The sequence below is a fragment of the Pseudorca crassidens genome, chromosome 18, assembly GCF_039906515.1.
Source record: "Pseudorca crassidens isolate mPseCra1 chromosome 18, mPseCra1.hap1, whole genome shotgun sequence".
NCBI lineage: Eukaryota > Metazoa > Chordata > Mammalia > Artiodactyla > Delphinidae > Pseudorca > Pseudorca crassidens.
This window is the reverse complement of record NC_090313.1, coordinates 15,026,960-15,043,244: the sequence shown is the minus strand read 5'-3', so window position 1 is coordinate 15,043,244 and position 16,285 is coordinate 15,026,960. Positions and strand designations below refer to the sequence as shown.

Here is a 16,285-nt window from a genome sequence, read left to right as displayed (position 1 = left end):
GAGCCAGATAGTATTTGATTTTGGGAGACACGGAAGATCTTGGTCATAACCTCTCAACTCCATGGCTCCAGCACAAAAGCTCCAGAGACAAAGTGTGGAGGAAAGAGTATGGCTGTGTTCCAAAAAACCTTCACTTGTGGACACTGAAAGGTAAACTTCATATCATTTTCACGTGTCGTGAAATATTTCTTCTTTTGACTTTTTCAACCACTTAAAAGTGTAAAAAGCTCTCTTAGCTTGAGAGCCATACAAAATCAGGTGGTTTGTCAGGTCTGGGTCACAGGTCATAGTTTGCCCATCCCTGTGAGAGGGTTCAGGCCGTTTTAGAGAAGGATCTTAGCAGTATTCCAAAACTATCCCTCTATTTTAGTTTATAAACATGTTGGCCCCTAGAGGGAGCTCTAGACTCTTCCCTTGCCTCCTTTGCTTCACTGTGACCTCGGCTGCTCCCACGGGGAAGTGGAGGTTGCCTTTAGCGACATCCAGCTCACTCAAACCTGCTAGGACTGGGGTGAGGAAGGGGCCTGGCAAAGGCTCTCCCTCTGTCTTTCTGGGTCAGCTTCCTTCTCCCACATTGGCAATCTCTGTCAGTCTTTCTGGAAAGTTCCTTTGGAAAGCTCTAAAACTCAGGGAGGGAGTTATTGTTTGGGGCTATCTAAACCTAACCAGCTAAGAAAGAGGGACCTTCTTCTCTGATCCATCTAAAATGTACCAAGTGTCCTGCACTGGGGTTTGGGGTCAAAGCTCCCACTCTCAAGGAAACGACTCTTCTGACTTGCTGTCTCTTCCGTACGCCTTGAGCTCCCAAGACTCTCAGGGAGGAGCGGTGTCTGGGCCACGGCACAACAAAGGAACTTCTGGATCCATGGGCCACACTGCCACTCTAATGCCACCTCTCAAGGCCACAACTCTAACATTGCTAGGAAGACTCCGAGGTTTAATACTTACCTATTTTCAACGTTTTTTGTGGGTATTTTCGGGTGGAGCCACGTGGCTTGTGGGATCTTAGTTCCCCAACCAGTGATCAAACCTGTGCCCCCAGCATGGGAAGCTCAGAGTCCTAACCACTGGACCACCAGGGAACTCCCAATACTTACATATTCTAACGCTGAATTCTTAGAAGTTAGTTCTTTAAACTCCTTCATAAACATTTCCTTGACTTTTTCCATTTCATCAGCTAGTTTCTCCTTTTCTTCTTCCTTCCATCTATCAAATAACTTCAGAAATTCTTCCTCTTTTGTTTTCTGCATTTCATATTCCTGAAATTGATTTAATACATGGCTTTCAAAGCTCTGGTATGAAGCAAGTATGCAGAAATGTAAATAAACAGACATAGTTTCACCTCAAATGGGTCAGCTAGACTTGCAAATTTCAGTTAGGCTTCTTCTGTTTGTCTTGGTTGCAAAAACACTGCATATAATGGCAGGTCTGTGCACAATGATTTTTCTAAACCAAAGGCAGCACACAGCATCCTTTTGTCCTTACATTCCTTAAAGCACAAACACAGAGGCCCAAAGTCTCAAAAGTTCTATGATCTGTGAACTTGTAGAGTAGGCATGCAATCATATGTAAAATGTAAACATACTTTAAAAGTCTATTGAGAAGAACCTTTCTTGATACCATACCAATTTGGGTAGCGTGGCCCCATCTCACCCTTAATAAACACAAATACATTTTTATATAAGCTAAATTCAAGGTCTGGTCCGATCAGCCTTTGATTTCCGGATGACCTTCTGTTGTGTATTTTTATTCTCCTAATTGGAGACCTGAACTACACTACAAATATACTCCACCTAACAAACATACAGAACACCGCACCCAACAACAGCAGAATATACATTCTTGTTAAATGCACATGGAAGATTCACCAGGATAGACTGTATGTTAGGCCTTAAAATGATGTTCAATTTTAAAAGGTTGATATCATGCAAAGTATCTCCTCTAACCACAACAGAATGAGGCCAGAAATCACTAACAAAAGGAAAACTGGAAAATTCACAAATGTATGAAAATTAAACAATATACTCTTAAACAGCCAATGGGTCAAAGAAAACCTCACTAGGGAAATTCAAAAATACTTTAGGATGAATAAAAATTAAAGCACAACGTACCAAAAAAGGGAAGCAGACAAATCAGTGCTCAGAGGGAAATTTATAACTGTAAGCACCTACATTAAAAACGGAAGGGGCTTCCCTGGTGGCGCAGTGGTTGAGAGTCCGCCTGCTGATGCAGGGGACACGGGTTCGTGCCCCGGTCCGGGAAGATCCCACATGCCGCGGAGCGGCTGGGCCCATGAGCCATGGCCGTTGAGCCTGTGTGTCTGGAGCCTGTGCTCCGCAACGGGAGAGGCCACAACAGTGAGAGGACCGCGTACCGCAAAAAAAAAAAAAAAGGAAGTTCTCAAGTGACAAAAAAAGGTCATTACATAATGATAAAGAGGTCAATTCATCAAGAAACTATAACAACTGTAAATATATATGCATGAAGCATTGGAGCACCTAAAATATATAAAGCAAATACCAACAGAATGAGAAGGAGAAATAAACAACAATACAATAATAGTAGGGGGATTTTAATATCCCACTCTCAACAATGGGTAATCCAGACAGAAAATCAATAAGGAAACACAGGAGTTGAACAATACTATAGACGAAATGGACCTAAAAGGGATATGCAGAACATCCTACCCAATAACAGCAGAATACACATCCATCTCAAGTACATACAGAATATCCTCCAGGATAGATCATATATTAGGTCATAAAACAAGTATTAACAAATTCAGGAAGACTCACTTTATATCAAGTATTTTTTCTGACCACAATGTTATGAAACTAGAAAACAGTAACAGAAGGAAATATTGAAATTCACAAATAACTGGAAATTAAACACACATTCCTGAACGACTAATGGATCAAAGGAAAAATCAAAAGGGGAATCAAAAACATCTTGAGACAAATAAAATGGAAACACAACATAACGAAACTTATGGGATGCATTAAAAGCAGCTCTAAAAGGAAAGTTTATAGCTATAAACGCCTACATGAAGAACAAAGAGAGATCTCAAATAAGCAACCTAACATTAAACCTCAAAGAACCAGAAAAAAAGAACAAACTAAGTCCCAATTAGCAGAAGGAAGGAAATGATAAAGGTTAGAGCAGAAATAAATGAAACACAGGATAAGAAGACAACAGAAAAGATTTAAAAAACTAAGAGTTGATTTTTTGAAAAGATAAACAAAATTGACAAACCTTTAGCTAGACTAACAAAGAAAAGAAAGAGGACTCAAATAAATGAAATTATACATGAAAGAGGAGACATTACAACTGATACTACAGAATTACAAAGGATCATGATAGCCTACTATGAACAATTGCATGCCAACCAATTGGACAATCTAGAAGAAATAAATTCCTAGAGACATGCAACCTACCAAGATTGAATCATGAAGAAAGAGAAAATCTGAACAGATGAATAATGAGTAAGGAGATTGAATCAGTAATCAAAAAACTCCCAAAAAAGAAAAGCTCAGGACCAGACGGTTTCACTAGTGAATTCTACCAAACATTTACAAGGAATTAACCCCAATCCTTCCCAACATATAAGTGTTTCTGAATTTAGCATACCTTAGAGAATCTGACTACATGGGCATGCTGTGCAGCCTCTAGCTGAGACCTGGTGAGCTGCAGCTGCTCCTTCAACATGTCGATCTCATTCTGGAGCTTGTCAGTCTGTGCCCTTGTCTTATACTCTGCTGCAACAGAAATACCTCGTTAAAATACCATCTCTTAGAAAACCTATCTGAAAACTTTTGGGGTACATCCTACTGATAAGACAAAGACAAAGGAAACTGCTTTTTCTTGGGATATTACTTTTTTCATGCCGCATGAGCCAACTTTTACTCTCTACTATTCAATATTTATTTTCAGTCCTTCATATTATTGAGCGCTGAATTATTTTTAGCAGATTCTTTCAGCCACTAGATTGAGGTTGGATTATCCTACATAGATAGGGTGAGAGCCCGTTCAGGGAGCAAAAACGGTACAAGGAATAATCCTGGGCTCTTCTTCAAGATGCCTGTCTCAGTCAGAGAAGGGGAGCAAAAGCTTCCACGGCAGGTACCACAGTATTGAAATCTCTACGGTCACCATCCTTCTGGCTCCCACCGAACTCTCCTGAGAACCTCATCTGTGCTAAGATAAGCAGAGGCTGGCATTCAAAATGCAAACTTGGGCCATAACCCATCCATGGGGCAAAAACGAACTACTGAAAAGTCGTTAAAGGGAGCAACAAGTGAAGGGAAGAATACTTATGTACATGTACTTACATGCAGATGTACACATGACTGAATGGATATACATGTGTCTGTGAGTGTAGACATGAAAGGTATGGAAACCAAGGTAGAAAGTCAGAATCTCAAAGATGACCTGAAGAAATAATACTCATTTCAGAGTCTGAAATACTCTCTGAAACGAGTATGCGATAGAATAAGATACTGAAACAGAAGAGAAAGAAGGTCAGTTTCACACTGAAGAATGGTAGGTTAATTAAAATACTTAATCTTCCCAATTTCTCCAATACATTGCTAAATTGTATCAGCGGTCCATGGCTTATAAGTGGAATTTTATGCTGTTCGTATTGTTTATGCAAAGTTTAGCTGTTTCCTGAATAAATCTATTTATCTGAAATAGGCAGGAATGGAAACAAACTGGCCCAAAAGGGAGGGGAAAGCAGGCACTGAGTAACAAGCTAGAAGTACACACGTCTAGATACCGAGAACATTTAAGATTGTAATGAGAACTTCTGTGGATTACTGTGGCAATCAGCAGAATGCTTTGATCTGCTCATGGAGAAACAGACCTTGCATTCTTTGCTCCTGAGAACATTTAAATTAGTAGGAAACCTGGTTCCATGGTAAGCCTCCCATCTCCTGCTTCTTCAATTTCCCCCTCGATACACTGGTTAATTCACACTGGCACCCAAACACATCTTAGTATCTCCCACCTCAAACAAGACAAAAATTTCCCCTTGGTCTCATATTTCCCTCCAGGCACTGCCTCCTGTCCCAGCTTTCCTTCCCAGCAAACGTTACTGAAATAAATGTCTGTAATGGACATGACCACTTCCTTGCCTGATTCCCAGCTCACTCCAATCCAGCTTTCATCCCCAATAATTCACTGAATTATGTCACATGTCAAGGTCACCAACAGTCACTGTGACAATAATGGTCAATTCTAGGTCTTCCTCTTCCTCTGTGCCATAAGATCATTCGGTGTAACTGTCTCCTTCTTGAAACACTCATGCCCCTTGGTTTCCATGACAACACACTTCCCAGACTCCCTCCTGCCTCCATCACTGTGATTTCTCACTCCCTCAGGGGCTCCTCCTGAACTCCTAGTGTGGGGCTGGCCCTAGCCATCTTCTCTTCTCTAAGTGATCTCATCCAGCCCAGTTCTGCTAACGACTCCCAGGTTTTATCTCCAGCCTGGGCCTTCACTTTGACCTCCAGACCCTCAGCATCTCCACTTGCATGGCAACTGTACGTGTGACTTAGTTGTACCCGCGGCCAACACAAATTCTCCATTCTCCTTCCTCCCTCAACCTATCTGCTCCACTCCTGGTCTGTCCCTCAGGAAACGTGACAGCCATTCACCCAAATGTATAGGACAAAAGCCCAGGATCATCTTTGCTTCATCTCTTGCTCTCATGTTGAGTCACATCTCTGTGGCCTCTGCGTTCAGAATAAACCTTCTCCGTCTCCACTTCTCCCACCTTCCCTGGTGCCGCCCTGGTCCAGTTGCCACCTTCTCTCACCTGGGCTATCATGCAGCCTCCTCACCTTCCCAGCTGCTTCCACCTCTGCCCCTACAGTCTGTTCCCCAACTGCAGCTAGAGGGGTCATTTTAAGGTACAGATCAGATCATGTCCCCGCAACTTAAAATCCTCCAGTGGCTTCCCATTACGCTTATTAAGTCACCCACATGCCCACCCAGGGCGTTCAAGGCCCTATGTGACCTAGTCCCTCCTAACCCACCACTGCCTGGCTCACCCTGCTCCACCAACCTTCTATCTGTTCCCCAAACATGCCGTGCCCTGCCTTTTCCTCACACACCCTCACAGTGCGAGTTCCCCTTGCCCGGGATATACATTTCCCAAATTTCCTGCAGGCTGGGACCCCAGCACCATTCTGGTTTCTGATCAAATAGCGCCTCCTTAATGAAGAGTCACTAGGAGTCACTCTCCATCCCATTCTCCTACTTTATGTTCTTCATTGTACTTGCCACTATTTGAAAAGAATCATTCATTCATTTGTTTAAATGTGAATCCTCCATCCCTCCCATTAGGGTGTAAGAGAGCCAGACAGGGTCTGTCTTGCTTATGACGGTATCCCCGAGCCCTAAGGCAGTGCATGGCACACAGTAGGGGCTCAATACTAACTGAGTGAACAAGGACCATGACGCTTTCTTTTAAAAGGACTGAGAGATGCTTTGGACCATGTCTCACTGAAAAAAGAAAAAGGCACCAGAAAGAGAACAGATCTTTGAGGTAGCGCTCACGACTTACCAAGATGAGAATCTTCAGGGTGGCGGCGCTGAATATGACTTTGTAGAAAAGCTTGGTTCATAAAGGCCTTGTCACAAAAACGGCACTGAAAAGGAGAGAGCAACAAATCCAAGTGTCTGTAACAAGTGCCCTTCCACCTAATTTGAATTAAAATTTGGGTCCCTGAAGCATTATCTCTTGGGGGATTTCCCCCAAACGTTACCACCCTGGCAGGTGATACTGAAAGCATAACTAAAAAGACATACAAGACCAGGGTGTTCTTCCCAAACTGAACACAGGACAGTGAAAGCCATCTCTTGACAGTTAAAGTAGCCCATCTTGGTGGTTTTGGGAACCCCTGATGCTGCCCCTGTTAAGACTGGTGGTTCACAGCCCGCCAGCATCAACTTGTTCATGACACTCCAGTCATGCCAGCCTCTTCCTGTCCCTCAAGCAAGCCAGCTTCAGACCCTTTGCATTGGCTGGTTCCCTGCCTGAATCTTCCCCAGACCTTCCCATTCAAGGTGTCATTTACAGAGCATCTTCCACGCTCGGGCTGAGCTGCACGTCCTCAGCAAATCTTCCTGCATGAGCCTCCTGACAGGCACTGTCCCATCACACTGTCTTGTTTTCATCATTGTACATCTCACCAGTTAATATTTTCAGGTTTATTTACTTCACTTGCTTATTGTCTCCTGCCTAATCCCTCTAGGTTCTAGCATGTCAGCTTCCTGAGAGCATGAACTCTTTTCTCTCTTATTCATAGCTTTATCTCTACAGACCAGCATTAAAAAATCATTGAGCACATGCTTAGAAATATTTGGCCTCCTAAAATGAATTTACTGGGGAAAAAAAAAAATCAATCCTACCTGTATCTCTATTCTCTACTTTAACACAATTTTTAAGCAAAAAATTCAACTTGTTTCATCTATATCCTCCCCCCTGGATTACTCTGAAGTCAGTCCTGGATACTGTATATTTCATTTGTCAATATTTCAGAATCTATCTCCAAAAGGACTTTCTTTTAACACAATCATAATATTATCCCACCTTTTAAAATGTGAAAATTTCTTATTTATCAACAAATATCCAACCATTTGTTTATTTTTTCCCCAATAATTCACACATTGTCTTAGAAAACATTTTTGCAGTTTGTTGTGAATCAGGATACAAATAAGGTCATATCCTGCAACTGGTTGTTTTGTCTCTTAATTCTGTTTTTGTCTATAGGCTGAGCCTCCAAGCTCCTTTTCCTTATAATTCTTTTGCTGAAGACACTGAACATTTGTCCTGCAGAGTTACTCAGTCTGGATTTTGCTGTTTCATCTCTATTGTGCTATTTACATGTTCTCCTATTCAGCTTTTGCCTTACTCTTAATCAGTATAATTGCATCAGAAAACTTTAGGTTCTAACTTCCCAGGAAATTAACATGATGGCATATTTCTCAGCATTACATTTCAGAGGATCTTTACAGCATCTTTTACGACTTCTCTGCTCATGAGGACTGTTCTGGTTTCCTCACAACAGTTTAGGGACTGCCCACACTGGCTCGGGTGTAAGTGTGGCACTTGGGCTACACACAGCACTGGAGAAAGGAAAGGAAGAGGACACACGGAAGTGTAACTTTTAATCTCTCAAAATAGAAAATACGTATTTTAACTACTGCAATAATACAGAAGACTCATGAGCTCAGGGTAAGAAGGGGCTCATACTCCAAAAAGAAAAGACTGACATTTTGACTACATCAACATGAGAAACTTCTACGACAAAAATACCAAAACAAAGTTAATAGACTTCTGGTTTCTGGATCTGCATGTAAGGAGCTTGAAAATCGCCACTCCATCCTAACAACAAGGAAAAAGCCGAACAGGCTGAAAAATCCACAACTCTTCTTGGATCTGTAAGAGAGGGGAGGATACAGGGCAAACCACTGCCCCTGAGTGTGCTTTTCAACATTGCACTTTAAGTCCTTGCTAATGTAATAAGGCAAGAAAAAAATTAAAAGATATACAGACTGGGAAGGAAGACACAGAACTGTCTTTGTTTGCAGATGACATAATCGTCTGTGTAAAAAATCCAAAAGGACTGCCAAAAAACTCCTGGAACTAATAACCAGGTATAGCAAAGTTGCAGGATACGAGGTTAATATACAAAAGTCAACTGCTTTCCTATATACCAGTAATGAACAAGTGGAATCTGAAATTAAAAATGTAATAACATTTACATTAGCACCCCCCAAAATGAAATACTTAGGTCTGTTGATAATGGGGCAAGCTATGCATGTGTAGGGGCAGGAGATATATGGAAACTTTTTGTACCTTCCCCTCAATGAAACTAAAATTGCTCTAAAAGAAAAAACTTAAGTTCACACAAAAACCTGCAAGTGAATGTTTATAGCAGCATTATTCATAAGAGCCAGATACGGGTTCCAGGCAAGATATTCTACAAAAGTAAAAGGTTAACAGACTCTGATTCATGTACACCATGGAATACTAGTCAGTTTTTAAAAAATGAATGGATTAGTGAAACCTGAAACAACTGGTCTATCAGGCCCCAAAGCCAAAACTATCTGATCTACCATCACTGGGATTAAAACATACTTTATAATAGATCTTACAGTAATTAGAAACTTAATAAAAGTCAGATCATTCTTCACTATGAAAAACAGCAGGAGGTTCAGGAATCCTACTTATTGCACAAAGATTCTGCCTTAGAAATAATAAAGTTCCCTTTCAGGGTAAGAAGGTGGGAAGGAATTCTACATCATGTAGAATCAAATTTCTCCATTAATAAGATAATTATAAAACTTTAAAAAATGCTGTAAAAACTTTATCCTATAACCCTTTGCATTTTCTTAAAAAAATAGTTTTAAATATATGATAAATATGTTTGCTATACAGATGAATGATATAAACTGCTTTTTCAAAGGAGTTCCCTTAAAGCATCTTTAGGACAGAAAGTGACATAATGAATTAAGAAAAATTAGGTACTATGAACTATTCATAGAAAGGAATCTGATACTCTTTCCATGACAACCCCAGGGATATAATATGTCAAATTATGTTCAGTGTACTTGGTTTCAGAATGTTGGCTACATGTAGGTTGTATGCTATGTAAAACATGTAAATGTCTTAATACCACTTCTATCCAAAATCATTAAAAATTTAAAAATACTTAGTGTAATGGAATTAACACAAGAACTCAGGGTTCCTTTACCTAAATGAGTAGGATAGAGGTTTTTGATTCCTCCAGATGTTTTTTAAGACCTCTCAAAGACAATGACGGAGAATAGGAGATAAAGATTTTCACTATGCCCACTAAGAGCTAGGCCCTGTTACATCACTATCTTTAAAAATTTCCACGGCAACCACTTTATCCATGAAGAAATCAAAGCTCAGGAAAGTTAAGTTGCAGCCTTATTGGTTGCACAGTTTGACCCATGTCTCTCTGACAGCAAAATGCATGCTTTTTCTACTCCCCAACACTCATCTCCAACTCCAAGGGGCTCAATAATTGGAACAAGGGACAGAAATTCACTGACAGATTCCAAAATCTATCTGTGTTGCTGAAGTGTGGGGAGGAATCTGAGTCTTCCAGCTGTGAAAATGAAAGGTCTTCTTAGAGTCTAAGTCCTATTATAATCCACTGGAATTTTTTAATTTTTAAAGTTTTAAAAATAATTTGATAGCCAGATCACTGGTACACACTGGCCTTTACACATGGCCATCAAACTTCCCCGGCTGTTGGAGGTTTCTATTTAAATAAAAATTCACACTGCAGACTAAAGTCAAATAACTATTTAAACAAAATCAATTGACTTCCCATAAATTTTACTATAGGCCAAATATCCCTAGCTTACAAATCTGTAACAAAGGTTATAACACCGTGGAATCCCTGCTAGCTTACATCCCAACTATTCTTAGCAGCAGTCTTTGACTACCCCTCCCTGAAACACTGATTCTCACAGCAGCTCAGCACTGTGACCTCTGGCCTTCTGGTCTGAGGGTTCATAAAGAGATAGGTCACAGGTAGCCACAGCTCACTACAGGGAAGCCACTGCAGAAATCAACATCCACTTGTTGCAAGCTATTTACTGAGCTTTCCTCGTGCTATACCTGCATTATCTCACGGGATTCTCAGAGCAACCCTACTACTAATGTTCTCATTTTCCAGATGAGGAAACTGAGGTTTAGAAGTTAAAAGACTTGCACAGAGGAATAGGTGGAATTCAAACCCAGGTAGTCTAACTCCGGAGTTGTCACCCTAAAAGCTCTCACTGCTCAAGAACTCCATAAGAGACAATGGCAAGTCACTTAATAGAGGGCAGAGTATACGTGTACTACACTAAGTAGGAAAAGGTGGTGTGGTCATTCCTATCTCTTCTTGGCCACACCTGGGCACACCGTACAGCTACCACCGCCATTCAGAGTCTGAGTGGCCGAGAGTTGGCAGGTGTCACTCATTTGATAAAAGTGAGCCATTACTTTTTTAATCCTCATATTATCATTGGCATTTGAAAATCTTTACTTATGAACAGCTATTTTTATGATAACCAAAAGAACGCAAACAAAGTTTATAAACATACAATTTTTATGTTACAGGTTTTAATGTTTCACTGAATAATACCAAAGCCAGGTAAGCTTTCTTTAATGTTTTAAACAGAACCTATTCTATCCATTTTACGATAATGACATTTAAAGAGCCATCTCAGCACTATTTATAAATATTTAGTTTTTAAATAGCATTTATGAAACACATAGGCAATTAGCAACATCAGGTATCATTGGATGACTATACCTAAAGGTTGTATACCCAAGGCTGAACATTAAGACTTTCTAACAGCATTCTTTCCCAACTGTTCACCTAGTTTAAGTACACTTCTCTCAAGGCTCCTGTTGGGTCAGTCTTAAGCACTATTAACCTCACTGTTTTCTGAGCCCTACACCCAGTTCTCCACATTCACTCCTGCTTTGGCTCCACCATTACCTAAATCCACTGAGGCCTTTTAAGTCCTATTTAGTCAAAATGACTGGAATGTAGGGGTGTGAAATCAATCTTGTCAGTCTATTGCTTACTTTGATATCTTCATCAAACATCCTTTGCTTCTTCTACCTAACCAATAAAAAAGATAAATATGCTGATTTCTGTTACACACAAAAATGACAATATTTATCTTGGGTTCAATGTCTAACCCCTAACAGTTGGGAGATTAAGAACAAAAAGGCAAAATTTAAAACATTTTTAAGTAGCATTGTTATATCAGCAAGTATTCTCCTGCTTAGGAAATAGACACATTGAAATACTTAAGAGTCTGCGACTCACTGCCAAATGGTTCAAAGGTAATAGTATGAAACAGAGACAGAGAAAATAAAGCCAATGTGGCAAATGTTAATAATTGGTGTAAGGAAGTTTTTGCACTGATTTGTAATCTTTCTGTAAATTTAAAAATATTTCAAAATTTAAAAATGAGGAAAAAAATCCACAAATTTAAGCATTCCATATCATTTGGGGCCGCAGCTCAACAGCAATTTGTACCTGGTTTATTTTTCATTACACCGATTAGGAGGAAGAAACAGTTTCTTAAACAACCAGCTTTTAGATAATTCAATAAAGCACCGCAGTCAACGTTACTTAATTATTAACCCTATGTTAGTCTACACAAGGTAATGAACCACGTTATCTGTTGGTTAAAATTACTCTTTCGCTTAAATATATGCTGTTTCTTCTAATTTAGAGTACAAATCAAAAAAAAAAAAAAAAAGGCAGTGCTGTAGGAAAGGACTCTCAATATCCCAGCCAGTAGGAATTGAGGGTTTTATTGGGTAATCACAAGGCAGCTTCTCACCTGGTAATAGCTGGCTTTGGCCTCAATCATCAGCTGCTGGGTGGAGATCAACTTTTTCCTGCGTTTACACTCTTCCTTGAGTAACTTGATCTCGCCGGCCTGCTTGGTGAGGAGCTTCTTGCTCTGCTCGCACTCGGCCAGGCTCAGGCGCAGCCGCTCCTCCAGGTTGTGCAGCTGCGAGGTGAGGAACTCCTGCGAGTGCAGCAGGTACTCGATGGTGAGCTGCGCCAGGCGGATGAGCTTCAGCAGCACCGGGTCCACCCCAGACTGGCAGTGCGGGCACTTCTCGTCCTCCAGCTTGCAGAAGGTGATGTTCATGATGTTCTCCTGCAGCGTGAGCACGTCCACGGCGCCTGCCACCTTGTCCACGTCGATGGCGCTCAGCCGCCGCCAGTCCACGTTCTCCAGCCGCGGGCGGAACTGGAAGAAGGGCAGGGGGCCCGAAGCCGCGCTGGCGGGGCCGCAGGCCATGGCGGCCCCGCCCGCCGCGGCGGCTTCGGAGGCGGGTCTCTCCAGGCTGTTGGCGAGCGGGTAGTAGACGTGCTTCTGAAAGGGCTGCGGGAAGGAGAGAGAATGGGGGAGGCGGAGGGGGCTGGGAGTTCCGTGGAGTCCCCGCCGCCCCAGCCCGGCATCGGCAGGCGGGCATCCCCGGCTTGCCGCCTCTTACCATGCTTGGAAGCAAATCCGCCGCCTCTGCCGGCTTCGGAGGAGGGGGTAGTCCCGTCTACCCGGCCCGGGCCGCCGCCGCCCCACCCCTCGGAGCGGGGAGAAGGCCGGGTCCCGGCGGCGGCGGCGGCCTAAGGCCTGGGCGTCTAGGCCGTTGTTATGGCAGCGCCACGGGCGTGGACCTGGAGCAAAGTGCGAGCCGGCCAGCGCGCGGTCAGCGTGCGCCCAGGGCCCTGCGGGGCCAAAGAAGAACTCGTCGTGAGCCAGCCGAGGACACACCGGTCCACCTCGAGAGGGCACACTTCCTGAGCGCCAGCTCGCGGGGCACCACCTTGCAAGTCTAGGCGCGGGGAGCCACATCCTAGCTGCCAGCCTCTGATCCTCGCCTTAGGTTTTTGAGATTAGAAAGAACCATTCATCCTCCTCTTTCACGCACAACTCAGAAAACGTGAAGCAACAAATCTATGTAAAATTAAATGGGATGGAGGGGGGCCTACTGCAAAAGGGCACGAAGACACTTTGGGATATAATAAAAAAATGTTCTCTATTTTGATTGTCTTGTTGATTACCCGGGCATATACATTTTTCCAAACTCACTGAATGGGTTGGCCACCTAGATATAACATTCGGATAGAATTTCAAACCAAAGAACTTCCCCAAATATGTAATACCTTACTTGTCTTTCCAAAAGGATACTTTTTTTCAAAATGTGAAGATAAAGACAATTATATGGAGGGGGAACTTTACAGGGCCCTGGTATTTACCTTACAAACTTGTGTGGCAGCTGCATTCAGTTTTCTGGAGAGGCTGAACTATTTCTAGCAGCAACTCGTAGACCTCAGGCCTCTCATTCTCGAGGTCTTCTGGGAGCTGCCTGTGGTTACCATAGAGATGGATGAACTGAGGAAAAGCCAGCCATTCCTCAGTCCACCGGGGAGTCCCTGCTTGGACCAACCATCAGGAAAATTTTTGTCTCTCCTAACACCCAAAGAACAGAAGAAACGAAAATACAGTTCAGAGTAACTGGAAGCAAACTTGTAATGTCAAACATTTCTAGCCCTTTCTAGACACTGAGAACTAGAAATAAGCCCACAGGAAAGCATCCAGAAACTAAGCACACACTTCATTAGACTTCATAGAAGCCGTGCATCCAAATAATTTTGAACGGGATTTTGAAAGAAAAAGAGCTATTATCGATTAACTACAGCCAGCATGACAGTCTTAAAGATCTAGCTTCAAAGTCTGATTCTTCCATTTACTTGCTGCCTGACCTACAAGTTACGGCAGCCCTAGGCTTCAGTTTCCCAGTCTGTGAAATAGACGTCAGGATACCGACCTGGCAGGTCTATGTACCCTGGACTCCATCCACTGGGCTGCAGGATCAGTGGGAACAAGGGCCGTGGTCTCTCTTGCTCACCGTTATATCCCCAGCACCTGGCATAGATCAGGCACGGAGAGGCGCGTTAAGAATTTGCCAAAAGGACAAGTGGATAAAGAATGATCCAAATGAGGGGCTTCCCCCGTGGCTCAGTGGTTAAGAATCCACCTGCCAATGCAGGGGACACGGGTTCGAGCCCTGGTCCGGGAAGATCCCACGTGCCCGTGCGCCACAACTACTGAGCCTGTGCTCTAGAGCCCGTGGGCCACAATTACTGGGCCTGCATGCTGCAACTATTGAAGCCTGAGTGCCTAGAGCCCATGCTCCCCAACAAGAGAAGCCACCGCAATGAGAAGCCCGCGCACCACAAGGAAGACTAGCCCCTGCGGGCCGCAACTAGAGAAAGCCCAGGGGCAGCAACAAAGACCCAGACAAAAATAAATTAATTAAATAAATTAAAAAAAAAAAACGATCCGAATGAATTAGGCGCTTAGGAAACGTCAGCTCCTGACCCCTGTTCCCTCACATTTCCTGTGCCCCCGGGCTCTGGGTCCAAGCCCTTGAAACTTGGGGGTCTATCCGCGCGCTCCCACTGCATTCTGGGGAGGAGGCGCGCGGGGCTCGAGGCGCCCATCTCCGTTCGCCGCCACCACTCCGCCCGGCCGCGAGCGCCGCGCCGCTGGCCACCTTCGCCCCTCCGCTGAATCTGAGTCGCAAGATGGCCGGAACAGGAAAGAAGGGGCACGCTTTCCCGTTCCCTCTGCAGGGCCCCCAGCCGGGCGCAGCGCCTCCCGCCCCAGGCGCACCATGGGGACGACCGCCGAACCCACAAAGACAAAGGCCGGGGAACGCAGGCTCCAGTGGGGTCCCGGCGCCGCCCCTTAGAAGGCAAGCAAACGGGGGAGTGGGGGGCTGCGGCAGCCAGGCCAGCGGGGTCTGCAGCGCCTCGGCTCGCAGCGGGAAAAGAGGAAGGAGGGCCCGGCTTCGCGGGCACCCAGAGGCCCCGGCCTCCCCTGGGCGCCTGGCGCATCCCTGACCTCGACTCACCCCAGCTGCGCGCTTCTGGGCGGGCGCCGGGCGCTGCAGGCGGACAGGGGCGAAGCTGCGGACGCAGGCTCCAGGGGCGCTGCTAGCGCGGGCGGGCCTGTGGAGGCCGAGGAGCAGCCGGGAGGGAAGCGGCGGGCCAGCTCCTTCTTCCAGGACGCAGAGTGAGGCCTGTCTGTTCTGGGCAAGTTGTGGCGAGGCTAACCGCCTGGCGCCTCTCCAGGCCCTCCCAGATTCCCGGCCACGGGCGCCTCGGGATCCCCCACCCCCCTCCCGCCCCCTCCCATCTGCGATCTCCCTCCGGCCTCTTCTCTCTGCTTCCCGGCTCCTCCGGCAGCTGGGCGGGACCGTGCGCGTCTAGACCGCCGCGCGAAAATGCGCTCCGCCAATCCCGCTGTTGGTGCAGACACGTGGTGCCTGGGCGCGCTCTGTTGCTGGCGTGGGATGCTCGCCCCAGGAAGACTTTTCAAAGAGAAACCAGATTTACTCCTACCCTGCGGTTAGCGTAACGCCCAGCTATCTAATTTCCCATAGAGGCAGGGGCGTTTTGTGAATTCCTTCTAAGAGATGCATTTTAATCGCAGAAGTCTGCAGATGCAAGAGACCTTATAGGGCTATCTCATGCAGCCTTGCGTTTGAGTGACGGGGAAAACAGGATTAAAGACCATGTGCCGAAGCACACAAGGATTTAAATCCATCTAGATTCCGTGTCTCTTTTGGTTATGCCCATTTTAGGACGAAAGTCGTGGATCTCTGTTGGCAGAAAGTTTGTCGGTGGGGGAGAGGGGACGTCCGGGGTCAAGAGTA

The 16,285-nt window shown here is 44.5% G+C and overlaps 1 protein-coding gene across 6 annotated transcripts in view; it reads right to left on the bottom strand.

Moving 5' to 3' along the window:
• Window positions 1–15,762, bottom strand: part of DZIP1 (DAZ interacting zinc finger protein 1) — a 54,482-nt gene extending 38,720 nt beyond the window's left edge. For 2 of the 6 annotated variants that reach the window (XM_067713369.1, XM_067713373.1), the window contains exons 1-8: window positions 15,482–15,756; window positions 14,393–14,490; window positions 13,821–13,930; window positions 13,058–13,289; window positions 12,391–12,945; window positions 6,566–6,650; window positions 3,628–3,755; window positions 1,098–1,259 (exon numbers count right to left, since the gene is read on the bottom strand). In XM_067713369.1, the coding sequence (XP_067569470.1) occupies window positions 1,098–1,259; window positions 3,628–3,755; window positions 6,566–6,650; window positions 12,391–12,945; window positions 13,058–13,060 (933 nt within the window). In that variant the 5' untranslated portion in view covers window positions 13,061–13,289; window positions 13,821–13,930; window positions 14,393–14,490; window positions 15,482–15,756. Of the gene's footprint in view, window positions 1–1,097; window positions 1,260–3,627; window positions 3,756–6,565; window positions 6,651–12,390; window positions 12,946–13,057; window positions 13,290–13,820; window positions 14,035–14,392; window positions 14,491–15,481 lie in introns of all 6 variants that reach the window. The other 4 variants (XM_067713374.1, XM_067713370.1, XM_067713372.1 and 1 more) reach the window with 4 other exon arrangements.
• Window positions 15,763–16,285: the final 523 nt, after the last annotated feature.